Source organism: Terrapene carolina, unplaced genomic scaffold (assembly GCF_002925995.2).
Source record: "Terrapene carolina triunguis isolate 2854851 unplaced genomic scaffold, T_m_triunguis-2.0 Scaffold136, whole genome shotgun sequence".
Lineage (NCBI taxonomy): Eukaryota > Metazoa > Chordata > Testudines > Emydidae > Terrapene > Terrapene triunguis.
Window position 1 is genome coordinate 408,940 of NW_020664487.1, and position 19,139 is coordinate 428,078.

Below are 19,139 nucleotides of genomic sequence, written 5' to 3' on the forward strand. Positions count from 1 at the left end.
ATCTATAGTTCTAAAATCTGAAATCCAAAGTTGAGAAACATTGGTGAACTCCTATTTATCAAACTATGATGTTGTAGCTACAAGTGGGTGCTAATACAAGGCCAATATTGGTCATTCTAAAAATACCTTTGGAACAGTGGGCAAGAACCAAATGAGATGGGTTTCATGCGGAGAGTAAGTTCCATAGCCAAAACTGTAGTCAGCGGTCGACTGTAGACACACAGGTGGTGTCAGTATACTGCAGGTGGCTTGTCAGCAAAGATACCATTTGGTACAAGTCTCAAGCAGTTTTCTGTAACCAGGGCCAATGCTGTTGCACTGTATAATTCAAAATATAAGAGTTTATCTTCAGCAGCTGCTGTAGTTAAATTCTTGAGCTACTGTTAAACTGTTGTAAATAATGGATATGTCAAGCCGCTGAAATTAGGTTAGGTGGGAGTAACTTAGGGTAGTCTTCTCTTATCCCTATATTTGTGTTCTGTTGAGCAAACCGAGCAGGCGCAGCAGCATTCGGTTAAAGGAAGTAGTGTGGTCATTCTGCAGTACTAACTGCTGATGCACTGAATCGTATGTAAATACAAACATTTTTAAACAGGAAGCACAAGTTTAAATTTCTTATAGCAACTGTAACTCATGCATGTTGCACACTTTATATATAAAGATAGTAATATGGACAAGTTGTGACTATGAACTTGAACTTGCCAATTTTGTCTTTAAATTGGCAACCATAATTTTGCACTCATGTAGTTGTTAATAAGGTGATTGGGACTTCTGTGTAGCAAGATAGCGAGTTAGTTTGTGTGTGTGCAATACACCATAATACACTTCTTTAAAATCATTCTTGTGCATTAACTGTATTGCTCTCCATCTGCATGAACCTTGACTTATGAGTCTGCTCTTCTCAAAGGAACTCAGTAGTGTTTCATGCTCAATGAAACTTGAAGTTAAAAGAAACTGCATAAGATGCATGTGTAAATCCAAATTTAACTGCTTACCTAACTTAAAAAAAAAAATCAAACTTCAGTCAACTAACCTGACAGAGCTCAGGTCACATGTAGAGTTTGGCATTTAAGTTCATGCATTTGGGTTATAATGATACTACTTCGCCCTATGTAAGGCATGCCTCACTCTAGTTGCTGAGCCAATTTTGAATTCCTCACGAAGTTCCTTTTAGCTGAAACCAAGCGTAGAATTTTTCAACTGAAAATTAGGTGGTTTCAAGAATGAAATTAAAATTGGGCGAGGTTAAAGTTGCAATCATTGATATTTAACCATGGTATCTTGGCATGGTGTGGCACAATAACCTCTCCTGGTGTCCATGTCAAAGTTATATGCACAGGACGACGTGTGCAAAAGGTATAGAGTAAAGCCAATCTGATAACTGGTGAAAGGGCTTGTCACCACATATGTTGCTTTAAAGCATTGGATAGAAAACTATATATATGCCACAGCGCCCGTTCAAAACTCCTTTAAGTAGATTAGATGCAATTCCGGCTAATGGCTGTAACCTTTAACGTTACCTATTTAACTTGCTTTAATAGTTGTTGCAGGGAGAGGGAGACAGGAATACTTCTTTTTAACAATATATAATCCTAAAACGATGCGTACCTGCTTTTCCCCTTACAATGTATCAGAGAAAAATTAATCTCTGCCTGTGAAGTCTGCCTAGAGTTGGTCAGAGCCAGTACTCGTAAGAATTCTGAGCAGGCTGAATCTCCACTGCTGAAGTGGCAGCTTCCTTCTTTGGCTTGGAAATAGCTGATGGCTTCAAAGTTCAGAAACCTTTTCTGGTTCTTTGTCATCTCCTGTATTACGGATACAGGACCCAAACGTGCTTAGCTTGCTACAGACAAGATGAGTTTTTGGGCTGAAGAAGTCTGTTTAACAGGACAACATACAAAGAAATGGGAGAGAGGATGCTACACAATATGTGTTTATATTTCCTATTAACTTAAAACTTACGTCAGAACTAGCCTGTTGTGTGACCCTTGTCCACTCAGTTCGGTTTACTTTCGTCTCATATTTAGTAGCCCTTCTCCCACCTCTCATTACATTTTTGGTTTTCATCTATTTCCCAAATACATTCCAATACTCAAATGTAACTTTTGTCCTTTACCTAGTGCCTTGTATTCACTCGCCTATCAAATTGCACAAGGTTATATTGGTCATTCACCCAGCTTTTCTTCCTCACCATAAGCACTTCCCCTGCGTATGGTGACAACTCATTGAGGGTAGGTTCAAATGGCGTCAGCATTGTTATGATACACTTGCTGCTCCTGCCATTTTTAATCTCACTGTCTTGGGAGTTTCAGCCTGTGGCGTGGGAGGAAGAACCTTGCTATAAGAATGAGGTTAAGCAATTCCACTGAGGCAACAAGTGTCTTGATAAGAATCTCATAGGAGCCAAGGATTGTGTTGGATAGTTCCTTCTGTTCCTCAAAGGGAAGCACCAAGAAGCCAGGACTGTCACAGAAATATAAACAGAGGAAGACTGGGTCCCTTGGGAGTTCTACTCTTGTTATCTTGTGTAGTTTGCTGGTCCTAAAAGAATACCAGTAATTCAGGAAGTACTCAGTGATTTAACTTGTTTAAAGCAGACAATTTCTACTGGCAGAAGCTTGATGTTGCCTTTCCTGTCGTGTCTCTGGAAACCACTTCTTAACTATCCTGGATTTGGATTGTTACATAGCCTTGCTTTCTGGCTTTGTAAGAACATAAATCTTTGTGTAGCTGAGCTTTTGAACTTGGAAAAGTACCTCTTAAGTTTAAGCATTTCTTCTCCCTGTGTATTCATTTTAAGACTACCTGTTTTGGCTCTAGCAATTTAAAGAATCACTTTCTCAAAATTGTTGTGACAAAGTATAATTACAGTTGGCAATTACTTTTCCTACTCCTGGTAGTCTTCTTACTAAAGAGATCACTATTGGTATCATGCCATTTGCTTTTAGTGACATGGCTGCCAACAGCAGTAGTTGGTTTTTAAATGTTACTTGTAATTATTTTAAAATGCATTTCAGATATAGAGGATTAGTTTCAATTTGAAGTGTTTGAGTGGTTCAATTAATTATTCTTATACTTTCTCTTCTAAGTTTGAGACATGTTGGTAATTTTTCTGACTGTACATTAAATGTGGTTTTGTGTACATAGTTCTTCCAAAAATAAAGGTTTTCCTCCTAGGAATCTTGAGCTGGATACAAATCTTGAGCCTATTTTTTCCCCAATGTAGCTGTAAGCACAGTCTGTTTACAAGATGCTTCTGTTATTTCCAGGAGTTTTGAAAGAGCCTGGCATTTTCAAATAAAGTTTCCAACCAAAATTTGACAAGTCAGCGGGACCTTTCTTTCATGAACAAGACAAGCCTGCACAGTTCAATTGCCCAGAAACTCCTTGCAATAGCGTAGCTGGAGGTTGTATAGTTTTTTGTTTGTCAATTTTCTATTTAACAATGAATGATGAAGAATTTTTGATGTGACACTTTAGATATTGGTAATAGGGACTCTCTATTTTTCCCCAAATCTGTTAAAACATTTATTAGAAATATAATACAGCTGTTTGTTTCCATTTAAGAGAAGAGCTAGGATAAAGGATAACTCTTAAAGGGAAAGGCTACATTGTCCTCTTGCTGTTTTGTATGTCAGATATACATATTACTAGCATTTAGTTCAGGAGAAGTAGGTGAGGCCTGACCTAGTCATAAACAGAACAGGTATATTGGCAACAATAAGCACTTGAAAAAGGCCAACCCAGTATTTACTATCAGATCTGGCACGTTGCAATCTTCTTGTAAATAGAGTTGTTGGTTGATATGAGGTAACAAAACCCCACAAAGGGCTTGGCTACACTTGTGAGTTACAGCGCATTAAAGCAGCCCCGGGCGCCCTAACTCCTGACCCGTCCACACGGGCAAGGCACGTAGAGCGCTCTGACTCCTCAGCCAGAGCGCTCCTGGTACTCCACCTCGGTGAGTGGAATAACGTTTGCTGCGCCTTGGCTACAACGCCCGGGTGTCAGTGTGAACGAAGTGTTGCATTACTACGCTCTGATCAGCTTCCAGAAACGTCCCATAATCCCCTTGCGTCAAGTGGCCACTCTTGTCATTGTTTTTGAATCACTGTAGGAACGCCGATATGCCCTTTGAAAGCTCAGTTTCTGACAGCCGGCTGCTTATCTGCTCTGAGACAAAGCAACCATTACTGTGGAATGCTGTGTGTGAGTCTGAACTTACAAGACAGCATGCTGACATGCTCTCAGCCCCCCAAAAACCCACTCTCTCTCCCCCCACATACACACAACACACTCCCTATCACGCTAAGAGCACGTTGCAGTCACTTGCATGCTGGGATAGCTGCCCATAATGCACACTCCCGATGCTGCTGCAAGTGCTGCAAATGTGGCCCCGTCAGTGCACTGGCAGCTGTCAGTGTGGACAGACTGCACCGCTTTCCCTACTGCGCTCTCCGAAGGCTGATTTAACTCAAAAGTGCTCTACATCTGCAAGTGTAGCCACATTAGAGTAAAGGCTGTAGTGAGGGCTGTATTGGGTATTGTCTTGTATGTGCTAAGTTGTTCAGTCAAACAACATTCCCTGCACTGTGAGCACTGCTGTGGCTGTAAGTGCCAGAAAACAGCATCGTTCTATTTATGTAGCTCCTCCTTAAATACAATTGAGTGGAGGGGATTAGGGAGTGTCCGGCAGTAGCAGTGGTGTGCTAGCTGCAGCAAGACAGGCTGTTCCCTTACAGATCATATAGAGTTCAGTGTATCACATTTTAAAAAAGAAATCAATATAGAAAGGGACAAGATGGGTGAGGTAATATTGGACCAACTTCTATTGGTGAGAGAGGCACACTTTCGAGCTTACACAGAGCTGGGAAACTGTTACAGCTAAATACAAGGTGGAACAGATTGTTTAGCACAGGGGTTCTCAAACTGGGGTTGGGACCCCTCAGGGGGTCGCAAGGCTATTACATAGGGGGTCGTAAGCTGTCAGCCTCCACCCCAAACCCTGCTTTGCCTCCAGCATTTATAATGGTGTTAAATATATAAACAAATGTGTTTAATGTATAAGGGGGGTCGCACTCAGAGGCTTGCTATGTGAAAGGGGTCACCAGTACAAGTCTGAGAACCGCTGGTTTAGCATAAGTAGTTACCACATTTCAAGGAACCATTTAAGGTGAAGTGGCCAGTTTAATACCTCTCCAGTCATGTGAAGGTGTTGGGGGGGGGGAGGGGGGAGTGCTTAGTGTGTTGTAATAAGCCATAAATCCAATTTCTCTACTCAGGCCATGATTTTTAGAGTCTAGCAAAGATTAATTTAAGCTCCCAGGCTTGTCTTTTGAAAGTGTTGTGCAGGTTTCCTTTGAGGATGAGGACTGAGAGGTCAGTGAGTGATGCAATGTTTTTGTCTTATAATTTTTCTGAGTTCATTTGAGAGTGCAGTGATTCTCATTTCACGCACATAGTTGTTTGGGGGGCATTTAGTGCACTGGATGACACACACCACATTGTGATAGGCATGTGTAGGACCCATGGATCTTGAAAGGTGTGATTGGGGGGGGGGTGTTGATCATCATAGCAGTGGAGATATGGCTACAGGTTTTTCATCTGTTTTGGCAGAGTCTGGTGCTGCTTTGAGTTGGTATGTTCTGGTCAGTGGGGAGCTTCTGAGAATGAGCGTGGAGAGGTTGCAGGGTTGTTGGAAGGCTAGAAGAGGGGGTTCATGAAAGATTTATTTCAGGATGTGTTCCCCCATTAAGTATAAGTTGTAATTGTTTAATGATACCCTGTATGGGTTCCAGTGTGAGATTGTAGGTGACAACTAGGGGGGTGTGATCAGAGGGGGTTTTATTTCTGTATTGAAGCAGGTTCTCTTGGGGTAGTTGGGTGGCCTGTTCCAGGCTGCAATCTACTTCTCTGGGAGAGTGTCCTCATTTGGTGAAGGCGGTTTTGATTATTTTAAGGTGTATATCCCAGACATTCTCCTCAGAGCATATTCTGTGGTATCTAGCTATAGATAACAGATTTCTGGGTTTGTTTAGGGTGGTTACTGGATCTCTGAAGAGAAGGATGATCTGTGGGTTTTTGGTATATAGTTGTCTGTAAGGTTCCATGGATGAAGCTGATCATGTTATCCAGGAAGTTAATGCTATAGGAGTGTTCTAGAGAGAGTTAGAGAGGTGGGTAGTGGTGGTTGAAGTTGTGGTGGAAATCTGAGGGAGTTAGGTCATCTGTCGAGAGGATGAAAATATCAACATCCAGTATATCACTGATTTTTGTGGTGTATTTGTCCAGAAATTTTTTTCTTAAGGTGGTAAAGTTGGTATGGTCAACCAGCTTCTTGGATTTATGGCTTATTACAATAATCTGTAACCCACTAAACCCCCACTCAGTTTTTTCCCCCCCTCCTTTTTACCCCCTGTGACTGGACAAGTGTTAAGTGGCCGCTTGACCTTGAATATTCTGTTGAAATCCATTAACTACTTATGCTAAACAATCTGTTCCACCTTGTAGTTAGCTGTGACACTCAGATTATGTTTCCCAGATCTGAAGAAGAGTTCTGTGTAAACTCGAAAGTTTGTCTCTCACCAACAGAAGCTGGTCCAATAAAAGATATTAACTCAGCGATCTTGTCTCATATCTGGGATCAACACAACTACACCACCACCACATGTAATATAGAGATGGTGCATTGTGGATGAGTGCATGAGTGGGGGAGCTAGTAGTAGACCAAATTAGTGTAGCTGTAGATAGTTCCATCATGTGCAGGTGTTGAATAGTGGTGGGGGAGAAAAGGAAAGCTTGTCACAAGTATCATTTCCCTCTTCCGTTTAGTGCTGAGCGAAGAGCCAGTCATATTTCTCTCCAGTCCCTCACTAGGCATGCAAATTACCTCCATGAATAGGAAACTAAAGCAAATCTATGTAAAGCAATGAGGCCTCATGCAAGATGACGATCAGATGGTGATCTAAAAAGAAAATACACTACTGGACAGCCTAGCTATGCTCCTACTCCAGTGAGTGGATGTTACATTAGGGGTAAGTGGTCAAGCCTGGAAGCTGTTTAAATCCTTAATATAGGTATGTTTAAATTATATATAATCTACATCTGAGGACAGATCCTTAAATGGTAGTTGCTCAATTTTTCTTTGACCCACTTTTTTCTTTTTAAACGAGGGTCGTTGTCAATAACTGTCCATTCATAATATCAGGTTTGTGGGGATGGGGGCAGAGGGCCTCTTGTGAGGCCCCTGTCCAAATCAGGAATTATCTCTGCCCCCATATCTGAGAGGGAACCTTTCACAGTATTGACTACCATCTTAACAGTGTCTCGTGTACACTTCTGTTGTATTCATGCTCACGCAACATCCTTGTGGCTATGACTGCAGTTGATTCTGTGGAAATGTATCTTTAGCTGTCATTCATCTCAGGGCTGCAGCTGGAAAAGAGGAGGAGAGCTTTCCCCTTGGGTCTCTCGGCTCTGCAAATCATCAGCAAGTGCTGTCACCCACAGTTTAGGAACCTGTAGGTAAACTAGAGTCTTCCTGGTTGCATCAGCAAGGAGCAGAATCCAGCCCAGCAGCTGCCACAGAGGGGTGAAGTGTTAGCAAATACCCATCACCATCCTGCATCAATGGGAGAGCGACCAGTGAGAATGGGGCCCAATCCAAGAAGTGGGGGGGTCCAGGCAGCTATCCTATGGCTGGTGCTCTCATCCTGCAGACAGCTTTGAAATCCCCAACTGCAGTGGACAGGAGGTGGGAAGTACAGAAGGCAGGGTGGGGTCATTTGGCCATAACTGCCTTCTCCAGCAAATCACCTATGCCAACCCCCACCACTTCTTGACCCTCTTAGAAATGCACAGATTCAGGCAGGTAAATGAAATAGAGCTGTAGTAGGGCAAGATGCAATCAAAAGATCATGTGACATTTTTCCAATTTGTGCAGGACTTCAGTTCCTCCAAAGTTTAGATTAGTCACCTTCAGTTTCATAAACTACATTTCAATGAGAGAAGCGAAAAATCCAAGAGCTGGCGAGGTTAGGGTGATTTGCACAGAGGCCAAAATCATGGATTAGGATTAAGGAGCTGTGAGTTCCAATCCTGCTTCTGACATTGACTTGCTCTCTGACCGTTATTTCCCCAGCTGTACAATGAAGACTCTCACTGGAAAATATAGCTACGGCAGAGTTATGACACTCATACATTCAAAATTCTCAATTACTCATGTGTGCATGTGAGCTAATAGTTAAGCAATCCATTACTACAGCCTGTGGTTTAAACATCACTTAACCTCTCTGCATCTGTTTCACTACATCAAGAGTGGAGAAAATGACACCCTACACACTCCGTTTGGATGAAAATACTGTAGTAGATTACTTTAAAGAATGCAAGCAACCAGTTGTTAATGGTTCAGTAGTTTTTGAACAATATACAAAATGACACTGTAAATATTTGTGCTCTAGAATAATTTTAAAATACAATTTATAAAAATTGTGTGCTTAGCAAAAAAAAAATTTAAAAGTTTATGTTGGAATAACACCTGTAGCTAGGAGAATGATAAATATTAAAATAATAAGTAGAATGACTCCAATAATTATCATCATTTTGGCATTTTTCCACCACATCTTCCTGGAAATCTTTTTGGTGGTTTTTTGGAAAGAATGAGCCTGAAAACAAAATGACGAATATGAAGTTAATGTTTCAGGAACTGGATTTACGGAGCATCATCACACAAGATTAAACTGCATGTTAAATGTCTTCAAGAATGTAGAAGATAATTTATACTTATGATGTAAAGTAAATGCTATTTTATGAACTGTGGAGTTTCATCCCAAGAAGACTTGGTGGTGGTGAAAAAGAAGTAGGCCTACCAGTATATTTACATTGCTAACAGTATGAATGGATATAAACTGTTAATTCAATTGAGTTCATGCTTTTTAGATATGAATTTTATCTGCTATATACTATTTTTAACATGACAGCATGGTTAATATTCACTTTACTCTTTCACAATCCCCTCTCTCCTACTTATCATTGCCAGAGATCAGGTAGGGAGAGAATGGGTAATGCAATCAAAATGAAGGTTTGAGGCAAAGCTTTGGGGGGGTTCTGTTTCCTCTCCCAATAACTCTGATCTTGTGCAGCATCAATAAAAAGGATTAATTTAGAAATGACAGTTGTAGATGCTGATAGAAACAGGTTCCTAGTCTTGGGCCATGACTAGCCACTGTGATAGTGGTGTTTATAAACTGTTAACAGCCAAGCACTGGAACACTTGATAATCTACTAGAGGATTTTAGGGGTAGAATTCTACAGAACTTTAGTGCTCCTACTGCACGCAGTTCAGTTAAGCTCTTATGTTGTTCTCTAATTTGCTCTTGGCTTCTAAATTTTACCTCTTCCTATGTGGGCCTATTTAGACAGTATTTACATATTATAGTTTTTAAAACCCCAACTATTTAGTTGTACATATTCAACCTGACTGGAAAGATGCAGTAGTTGTTTCACACAATAGCATGCTAATACTTTAGTGTAACCACTCTACTCATATAAAGATGTATCAGTGTTGTTGATATTTGTAACATGTTCTTTCCCCTCTATAGTTCCTCCATTAGCAGTAGAGATCAATTTTTGGTCAAGCCCAGTTCCTGCAGGTGGCCCTCTGTTCTGTGTGGCACGGGGTCCACCTGCATTGATTCAGTTGCAGGATTGGGCCTATAGTTACTAAGGGCTAGAGGGATTTAGGCACTTAAGTCCAAAATTTAGATACTTAAGACCCCTGCTCAGCTGCCAACTAAGCATCCACAAACCTGCCTAAGCACTAGCATGATCCTCAAACTAGGCTTGCCCCACCTATTCACCTGCTGGGCCCAATCTACTAATATGCTCAGAGGCCCCACCTCTTTCCTCAGCATTTCCTGTTTCTTAGTTTAGTTGGCTCCCTGCTCAGGGACCAGTGCTGTGCTGGCTTGTATGAATCCCATTCAGACATGCCTAACTCTCCCCATGCATTGTATAGGTAGCCTTATCGCCTAACGGCTACTTGGTATGCTGAGTCGAAGTTTCCTTTGTGGCTAATGGCCAAATCTTCCCACAGGTATGGATATTAGAATGATACATGGATACCTCTGAGATCAGAATCTGGGTGTAGGAACAATGAGTAGAATTTTCAGAAGTTCCACAAGTGCTTAGGCACTTTTGAAAATGCCACACAATTATTCTAATACAAAGACTGCTAGGAAGCTGTAGAACAAATGCAGAGAAATAAAGGAGTCAGCCAAATACCTAAGTTGAATGAGAAGTCATGAAATTTACCGCTATTTGGAGATCATCTGTTCTGTCAGCAAGGTCACTCAGCTTTTCTGCTCTTTGCAAAACCTTATCAACATTTTGGGTGATAACATTTTTGACATCATCAACTTGAATTTGCAGGGTAGAAATTATAATGTCATCTGACTTCCTATTGTACTCCATCTGCACAGAAGAAATAAGGGTTTTTGTTACAGATGCTACTTCACTAACTTTCAGTAATTAAAACAGCTGGAAACACAAAACACAATCTCCAATTTTGGAGCACTACTCTCTCGGAGCAGGCTGTTAGCCATATAACTCCAATTAACAGTACTTGTGAAGATTTACCCTACAGTTTTGAAAAACTGAATTAGAGTGGAGCTTCCAAATCTAGTCAATTACATCCTCACCTGTCCCCTTATACAATTATCCAATTGCTTACAGGTTTCCTGCCATGGAAAAAAAGATACTGTGCTCATGCCCATTTTTGCTTTTTTATGATACATAACTCCCCCAACCTTTCTTTTTTAAGTTATTGGTGGGGAGGTGGGTGGCAGCTCAACCAGGGAAAGATATCTTAAATGTTCAACTGGCAAACCCCTTTGATTCAAGGTATTAAGTTCACAATATACCTCCTCTACATCTTCCAGCAAGACTAGAGATGACATTCCTGATGCTTTTAAGAGTAAGAAACAAGCAGAACAACATTCCATGTCCCCCCCCCCTTTTTTTTTAAATTAATAACAAAAAAGCCTTAATGCCCTTTTTATTGACAGAAGAAAGGAAAAAAGGAGACAACCAGTGTTTAAATATCCTGTGCAGGTCACCTTCAAGAGGAGGGGCTGGTAATACTTTCAGAGAACTCTTCAGTCTTCTCTACACTGTAAGTTTTCTTACTAGTTAAAAAAATTTCTAGTATATCTGAATCCTTCTGGATTGCAGAAACCCAGGGGTCAATGATTTAACAAAACACCCCACTCTATGAAGTCCACTAGGGGCTTCCTATTGCTATTACGTGATATTCCTCCACCCCCAGCAAATGGGATAACATAGCCCTCAATCAGATATTGATGTACTGCTGACTTTTGTTTCCTATTCACACCAGGCTAATTGAATAATAACCCTTATTTAGAGAGTAAGTAAATGATTAACACTTTTTTAGATAATACACATTGTCTTTACACAAAGAAAGTAATTTCCCTGTAACTGTTGTAAATGGAATATAGTAGTTCTAAAAGATCCCCACCCAGGGCTCCAAGCTTTATATACATGACTATTTGCAGAATTTTAGCAGCTCCAAATGCTGAACTGTTAAAGCACCTCACCAGCAGCTGGCATACCCCTACTTACTGGCCATTAATCCTTGCCAGTAACTGACTCAACCATTGGACATTATTTTAAAAAATATAAAGTAACAAAGAACCATCATGACCCCACCACTATAGGGAAGTTGAGGGGAGGAGAAGGAATTATTTGCTACTTTCTGAGAACAACAATTGCAGCTACATAATTTCCTTTTGATCAAAGGTAAAGCAAAAATGGAATCTTCTGACAATTTCTGCACTCCATGTGACTATATTACCCTTTACATCTACTACTTGCCCCAAAGGAATAAGACATAAATGTTTTCCAAACCTAAACCTTTAATACCTTCCCTCTTCTCCAGAGAATAAGGAGGCTCAAATACATGTTTGGCAAAGCATTACTTTTAGTTCTACTTTAGATACCTCCCTTTATAAAATGAAGTGTCAACAAACCCCTGAGGGAAGGCTTACCCAGAATTCCAATATCTACCACACCCTGACCACAGGTCTTGGTTGTTTTTCCAGGCCTTGATGAAAGAATAGGATTTTTTTCCTCTCTGCAGTAAGGTAGGAGGATTTTGTGTACCAGTTCATTTCTGTAAGAAAAGCTTGTAGTAGCGAACAGTGCTCCAAACAGTCTGCTAGAGAGCAATGTTCAGGCAGGGAGCCTGTCTTCTTGTTATAGGAGACATTTGAGAAGCCATATATTCTAACTGATATTTAATGGATTTTAGTTTGAGTCCTATATTAATTTAATTTTAATCACATGGAAGAAGTAAGCCATTAATATGACTGTACTACAAGATTTAGCTTTTTTTATCCAACACATTTTAGAATGGGCTTCTTCACAGTTCAGAGAGAGATCCTCTGGATTCAAAATATTCCATGCATAAAATGGTTGCTTTCTCTTTTGGGGTGATATTTGAATGATCATTAAGAACAGTGTGAAAGCTTTTGATTTCTACTATTTGTTTTTTGTTTCTGGCTTGATAGCTATTCTAAGCAGTATGGAAATTTAGGCCCAAAGCCTGCAAAACACTCTTTACGGGTAGATCACTGTACTTGTGCAGAGCCGAAGGTTGCCAACCCTCCAGGATTGTCCTGGAGTCTCCAGGAATTAAAGATTAATTAAAATGAAACCTCCAGGAATACGTCCAACCAAAACTGGCAACCCTAGTGGAGCCCCACCGATTTCCTAGAGAATCTGTGGGGGAGCAGGAGTTTGATGGCACAGCATTAATTGCAGGATTGAGACCTTGGGCATGTGCGAAGTTGTATTTAAATCAACAGGGCTACTGATGCTTTTAAAGTTAGGCATGTGCATAACTGCAGGATTGTGACACTATAACTTTGGCCGCTAGAGGGCTCCCAATGATTTTTCCAGTAATGCAATAAACATACTGATAGTTGGCAATATAAGTTGTGAAGGCATTAAAACTAATGTGTTCCCTACTTCATACCAACCTATATTTGCATGCCTAAATTCTCAGAATGTAAGCCTATTCTGCATGTGTGTATGCAGTATTAGTTTTGAATTAAAAAATGTAAATCCTGTTGTTAATCAGCAGGGTTTTTGAATGATGAAAATAATGGGCTAGATTGCCCTGTCTTCTTCCTAGAAAGGAGGGGATCTAGGACCAGTGCATGTTGCATATGGAAGAGGGGATGGAAAGCCCTTTCTCTTCTATCTGAGTGGAAATCACTCAATGGGCTTATAGGAAGGTTCTGAGGTGGTAAGATACCATCTATAACATTTCTTCCCCCAACTTTGTGTAAACTAATGCTGATCTCATCACTGCTGTGTGTAGTGCCCCATCCCCATTTATATATTACACTTACAGTGCAGTCTAACTGAGGATTTCAAAGTGCTTTTCGGGATGGAGGCAGATAGGAAGCCTTGCTGCCATGGAATGTAGGGGCCAAGGCCAAGAAGCAATACACATACCTTAAGGACCTCTGTAAAGAACATGGGGAATCCATAGGTTTGAAGGGCCCCTCAAGTAATGGAATGCTAATGAGGAAACTGAGTGGGAATTCCAGAATTTAAAGTCCTCTGCTAGTTTTTACCTGCAGAGATGACAATCTGGCCCACAGTGTTGAAAATTTGATCAATTTGACACAGAATAAAATATGAGACTTTGTAACAACAGTATAAACTCCACACTGTATCTTCATGCATTCAGGTACTAAAAATATAATTTCATCGAGTACATTTAGGAACTGTACAGTACTTGATAAACTCTCTATATTTGAAAAACTCTAGCAAATTAATAGGAGTTTCTTGGGGGGGGGTGAAGGGGGGAGAAGTGCAATTTCCAAAATGCTACCTGAACAATACAGTAGGAGGGAATCTATTTCTAAGCATGCTAGGTACAATTAATCTCCCTTGAAAGTAATAACAGATTCTCAGTTGAGATTAGTGATTCTTTCACTAAGGTGTTACTGATCAACGCCCCCCGCCCCCCTTGATTGCAGTGCAATGCTGATTTTAAAACCTTTTAATAGTTTCTTGTCCCAGTAACTTAAATTTATTACATTGATCATAGGGTAATTCTGTTTTACTCAAACACACCTAAAAGATCAAAGATTGCATTTTAAATACTTACCATGCACACATCTCTCCCTCTCTTTCTCTTCCTCTGCTCTTTGTAAGATATGTGTGTGTGATCAGATGACGCAGTGGAAAAGGACTGTTTAAAGTTCTAGTTAAATATTAACTAGATTTTCTAGACAAGAAATATTTATATATATATATAAAAACCACAATAACTTGCTGTTCTGGCAAAGAAAGACAATAGTTCTTTTATTGAGAGATCAGATCCCTAAATAAATGTTTGTGAATTCTTTTTTCCCTTGCATGTGCTCTGCCAAGGTAGACTACAAAAGGTCCTTTCTCTAACGTTGTGTAGCAGCCATAGACGTAAACTTGATTTTATAATTTTGAGAATTACCTACCATGTATTTCCCCAGCACCTGTTGAAAATCTGCGTTGAATTCAAATGGATGAGCAAAGGTCACTTGCGATATCAAGGGGCTACCAATGAAAGCTTTGCAAATCTGGAGAAATGAATGAAGGAATTATCTTGACATAGCTAAACTAAAATGTGTCACACTAACTTCTTAAATTCAGGCTAAAATCTGTTATGATGCCCTAAAAATGTAAATAGCCAACATGACCCCTATATGCAAACTTGCCTAATGTTCTTTAACTATGCTGCACAAATGCATGGATGTGTGTAGCCACAAAATTTCTGCAGAAGCTTAAAGACATCAGTGTGTAGAAAACATCTAATATTTTGTATCTACAATACAATTGGCACTCGTTACAGGCTATACAACTGTCACTTATGTGGATGCATTGCTAAGGTGAACCCATTTACTGCACTTAAAAACACAAAGCTGAGGATAAGGAAAGAGTAGCCATGTAATGCCCTGGTGACAGACAAGGTGTAGAAACCTAAACAGAACACAATAAAATAGGTATGAGAGAAGGAGCGGGAAAGCAGACTGAAATTTGTCCTTATTCTTCATACCCGAAGATAGCATGGCAGGGTGGACAGGAGAGAGAAAAAAGAGCTGAAGGTCATATAGGAAAGCAGTAATTGTAGGCAGGGCCGGCTCCAGCATTTCTGCCGCCCCAAGCAAAAAAAAAATAAATAAAAAGCCGCAATCGGCAGTTGGGAAAAAAAAAAAAAAAAGCTGTGATTGGTGGCGGCAGTTCAGCGGCAGGTCCTTCGCTCCTAGAGGGAGTGAGGGACCTGCCGCCCCCGAATTGCCGCAGGTGCCTCCCCTCTCCCTTGGCCGCCCCAAGCACCTGCTTGTTAAGCTGGTGCCTGGAGCCGGCCCTGATTGCAGGAGAACAGACCAAATTAGCTTTACTTTTTTGAAGAGAACATTACTTGCTTTTCATTCTAGGCCTGCCAGTGAGTGCTGGCAAGCTGAAAACAGTGACATTTCAATAAGGCAAAATACAACATACAGTACATAGGACCAATTGAATACATGCTAGGGTGCCTTTCAGTGTTACAAATGCACTGGTACATTTCTTGTGTTGCCATAGTGGTAATTAAAATTCTCCTGTCCCATATGGCTAAGTCTCCTTTTATACCTAGCACACCAGCATTACCCATACCCTTTTTTTATTAGAAGGCATGGACACACATTTCCTATGATGATGGTATCATGAGAGGAAAAAGAGACTCTTTTAAACCTAAAGCTGGTACTACACCTAATAGTATTTCTATAACACAAGGCCTTTGAAGCACAAGAACAGGGATGTTAAACAAATGCATTATATGAAGCAATACTTCTAGGGTGACCAGATAGCAAATGTGAAAAATCGGGATGGGGGTGTAGGGGGGTAATAGGAGCCTATATAAGAAAAAGACCCAAAAATCGGGACTGTCCCAATAAAATCGGGACATCTGCTCACCCTAAATACTTCTATTTTATAAAGCTGAAGAAGGCTGACATGTATTGATCTTACTGTGCATGTAATAATCAATGTAGACCAAAGGGCAAGAATGGAACATTGCAAAACATTAGTAAGTCAATGGCTTTGATTAAACTTGCATCAACATATTCTGAAAAAAAAAATTTCTTACCTCTTTAAGAAAGGCAAATGGTCCTGTGCTGTCTAAGGTGTTGTTTGTAGCACATAAGTATGTAATTCCATTAACTAGCAGGGCATGGTACACAAAGCTGAGGAAAAGATATATTAATAGAATGGGTATTATTATTTAAACTTCTAACTTGGTTCACGTGTGTCATACTAATGAATCAAAATCAGTGAAAGAAAAGGAATGTAATAAAACATTTACAGTCAGCATCGCTGAACTGAACAATAAAACCAGTGAATAATATGCTGTTCCAAAGCAAAACCATTAAGACTTGAATAAACTCTACAATATTAGAAAAGTGCTTCTGGATGACTTAGTATTTTACATACAGTAGAAACTCCTTTATATCCCACTTGAGATGGAGTTTTAATAATTACATATCAAAGAAAACCAAATTTTAAGTGGATTTGTGTAAATTTAGTGCAGAGGAAAGTGAAGAGCTAATAGATACAGCTAGAGGCAGCATAGTACAGGTAGGTGCCGAAGAAGCTCACTTAGGGCTGGTCTACACCCAGCCGCTAGTTCGGCGGCTGGGGATCGAAGTTCTGGGTTCGACTTATCGCGTCTGGTCTGGACGCGATAAGTCGAACCAGGAAGTGCTCGCTGTCGACTGCGGTACTCCAGCTCGGCGAGAGGAGTACCGCGGAGTCGACGGGGAGCCTGCCTGCCGCGTGTGGACCGCATCTGAACCGCAGTAAGTTCGAACTAAGGTATGTCGACTTCAGCTACGTTATTCACGTAGCTGAAGTTGTGTACCTTAGTTCGACTTGGGGGGTTAGTGTAGACCAGGCCTCAGTGTATCTCCCTGCAGATTACAAAACCTCTCATTTCACATCTAGCTCCCTCTTGAGCAGAGACTGCTAATCACATGAAGTGTATGTGGCTTTGTAATGACTCCATTAGGGTAATTATAAAATGAGTTGCATGAGATAAGACCAGTATCTTTTTTTTTTTTTTTTTTAAACTTACGTTGGAAGATTACACTTGAACCTCTATTATCTAAAATCCTCACTCTGCAGCAGTCAGTTCTACAGCAAAGAATTTGACCTGTTTTAAAAAACCCAAGTTGCAACTAAGGCTTTACCTTCCAATGTGAGCTGTGGTTTTTTTCAAGCCTTTGTGAAGAACTAAATTTACCACTGATGAAGCAGCATCCTAAAATTAAACTACTGAGAATTAGTCTTTTGTTTAGGAGAAATGAATATAATGTTTATAAATATCAGCAATATTTAGCAGCAGGTTGAAACAGCACATTTCTGAATGAGGGTTTATACTTAAAATGTATTGTAGCTGAATGAAGTTTAATTAAGCATGTTTATTGCTTCGAAACAAAGATCTGTTTCAATAAAAAACAAAAAAATGTAGCACTCCTTAAACTCTGTTTTGGAGAGGTTTCTGCAGTGTATAAGCTTGATGCCTTTGTGACTACTATAAGGAGGTTGTACATATCACAAAACTACCCCAAAATGTATATTATAAACTGGATGGATATAACTATAGCTCCATATCTATATAATCACAAAGGCATCAAGCTTATACATAGCAGAAACCTCTCTAAACTTGGTGTGTGTGTGTGTACACTTGCTGAATATTGTTATCAGAACTGCTGAATGAAACAACTAAACTCCAATAACAATGTTTGGGTTTTAAAGCATCATGTTTTAGGACGTGGGAGGAGTCAGCTTGATATTCTAAAATCAAGATTTCATATGATCTGGCATTTCTAGCATAGGTGGCTACAGTGGAAAAAAGAGAGAATTGGGTATCTGAAACTGACAACACAATTAGCAGTGTGATTCCTATTTACTTTGTCTTTGTAAATGAAATATACAAGTTAACTGAAGTTTGCAGCAGAAAGTTCTTTTTTTTAGATCCACTTCTTTTTACAGTGCCATAAACTAACTGGTTTGGTCATAAAGATAATAAGCTGAAAAGCCATAGCTGCGTGGTGATCGCACATAAAACAGCACTTCTAGGAAACACTGCAACAATATTTTTATTTCAAACTGTCCTACTCCTGATTAATGGCTTATATTTGTAATGTTAGCTCTGTTTTTCGTTAACCATTTAAATAACACTTATGGGCCAGATTTAAAAAAAAAAAGCACAACACTCAAAGTGTGCCAATGGGAGCTGCTGGGTGCTGATTTTTTTTTTTTTCCCCCTAATCTGGCCTCAATTGTGCTTTCTGAGCATTTGTAAATCTCAACCCATGGCTTAGTTAACTGCCTGATGCAACATTGCTATTTGAATAAAGCAACAATTGCTTGTACCCTCTGTCACACATTAAACTCTGATACAAGTAATATTTTTTTCATTTCAAGTTTTCTGACATTCCCTTCTACTTCTGGATCTGGTGCAATGGGCCTTACATAATACCAGTCTGATGACATGAACTATCTGCAGCTAGGGAAGCCAGGCAAATATTTTCATGTTGCAGAGCAAACACCAAGTCCTAGACATGGCACGATCCTGCAAGGTGCTGGCGAAGCCTGTTCCATTGGTCCTGTAGTCAGTAAATAGTGATCATGGCTGGGAACCAGGTAAAAAGATGAAGAGTGGTCAGTGGTGAGGGAAATGCCTTCCCTGGGACTGGGACATCCCTGAGCGCTCTGTAGTCTGAGAAGAGAACATTTCATTTGAGTTTGTTTGTGAGAGATTGGTGTGTGTCCCTGGGTGAGAGAGATTGGTATGTGGGTGAGAGATTTTTCTCTCTGTGTGTGGGATTTCTCTGTGTGTGAGAGAAATGTGTGTGAGGGAGGTTTGTCTGTTATGTGTGTGAGAGAGATTTGTGTGGGGGTGAGATTTCTGGGGGATGGGTGGGGGTGTTCTCCCTCTGGGTATGAGAGATTGTGTGTGTGTCTGTGTGTGAGGTGTGTATGTACGTCTGAGAGAGATTTGTGTGTGTCTGTGTGTGAGGGGTGTATGT

At 40.2% G+C, this 19,139-nt stretch overlaps 1 protein-coding gene across 1 annotated transcript; it reads right to left on the reverse strand.

Moving 5' to 3' along the window:
• Positions 1–8,359: 8,359 nt before the first annotated feature.
• On the reverse strand, positions 8,360–14,267 carry LOC112115405 (vesicle-associated membrane protein 8-like). Its single transcript, XM_024212470.1, has 3 exons — positions 14,198–14,267; positions 10,312–10,470; positions 8,360–8,663 (listed from the first exon to the last, which is right to left on the reverse strand). Exons 1-3 carry the CDS (start codon positions 14,198–14,200, stop codon positions 8,520–8,522), a joined length of 306 nt encoding a protein of 101 aa, XP_024068238.1. The 5' UTR covers positions 14,201–14,267; the 3' UTR covers positions 8,360–8,519.
• Positions 14,268–19,139: the final 4,872 nt, after the last annotated feature.

Coding starts and splice junctions, on each gene's coding strand:
- LOC112115405 (XM_024212470.1), bottom strand. Junction 8,664..10,311: donor CAGATGATCTCCAAATAGCG/GTAAATTTCATG, acceptor TTTTGTTTTCAG/GCTCATTCTTTCCAAAAAAC.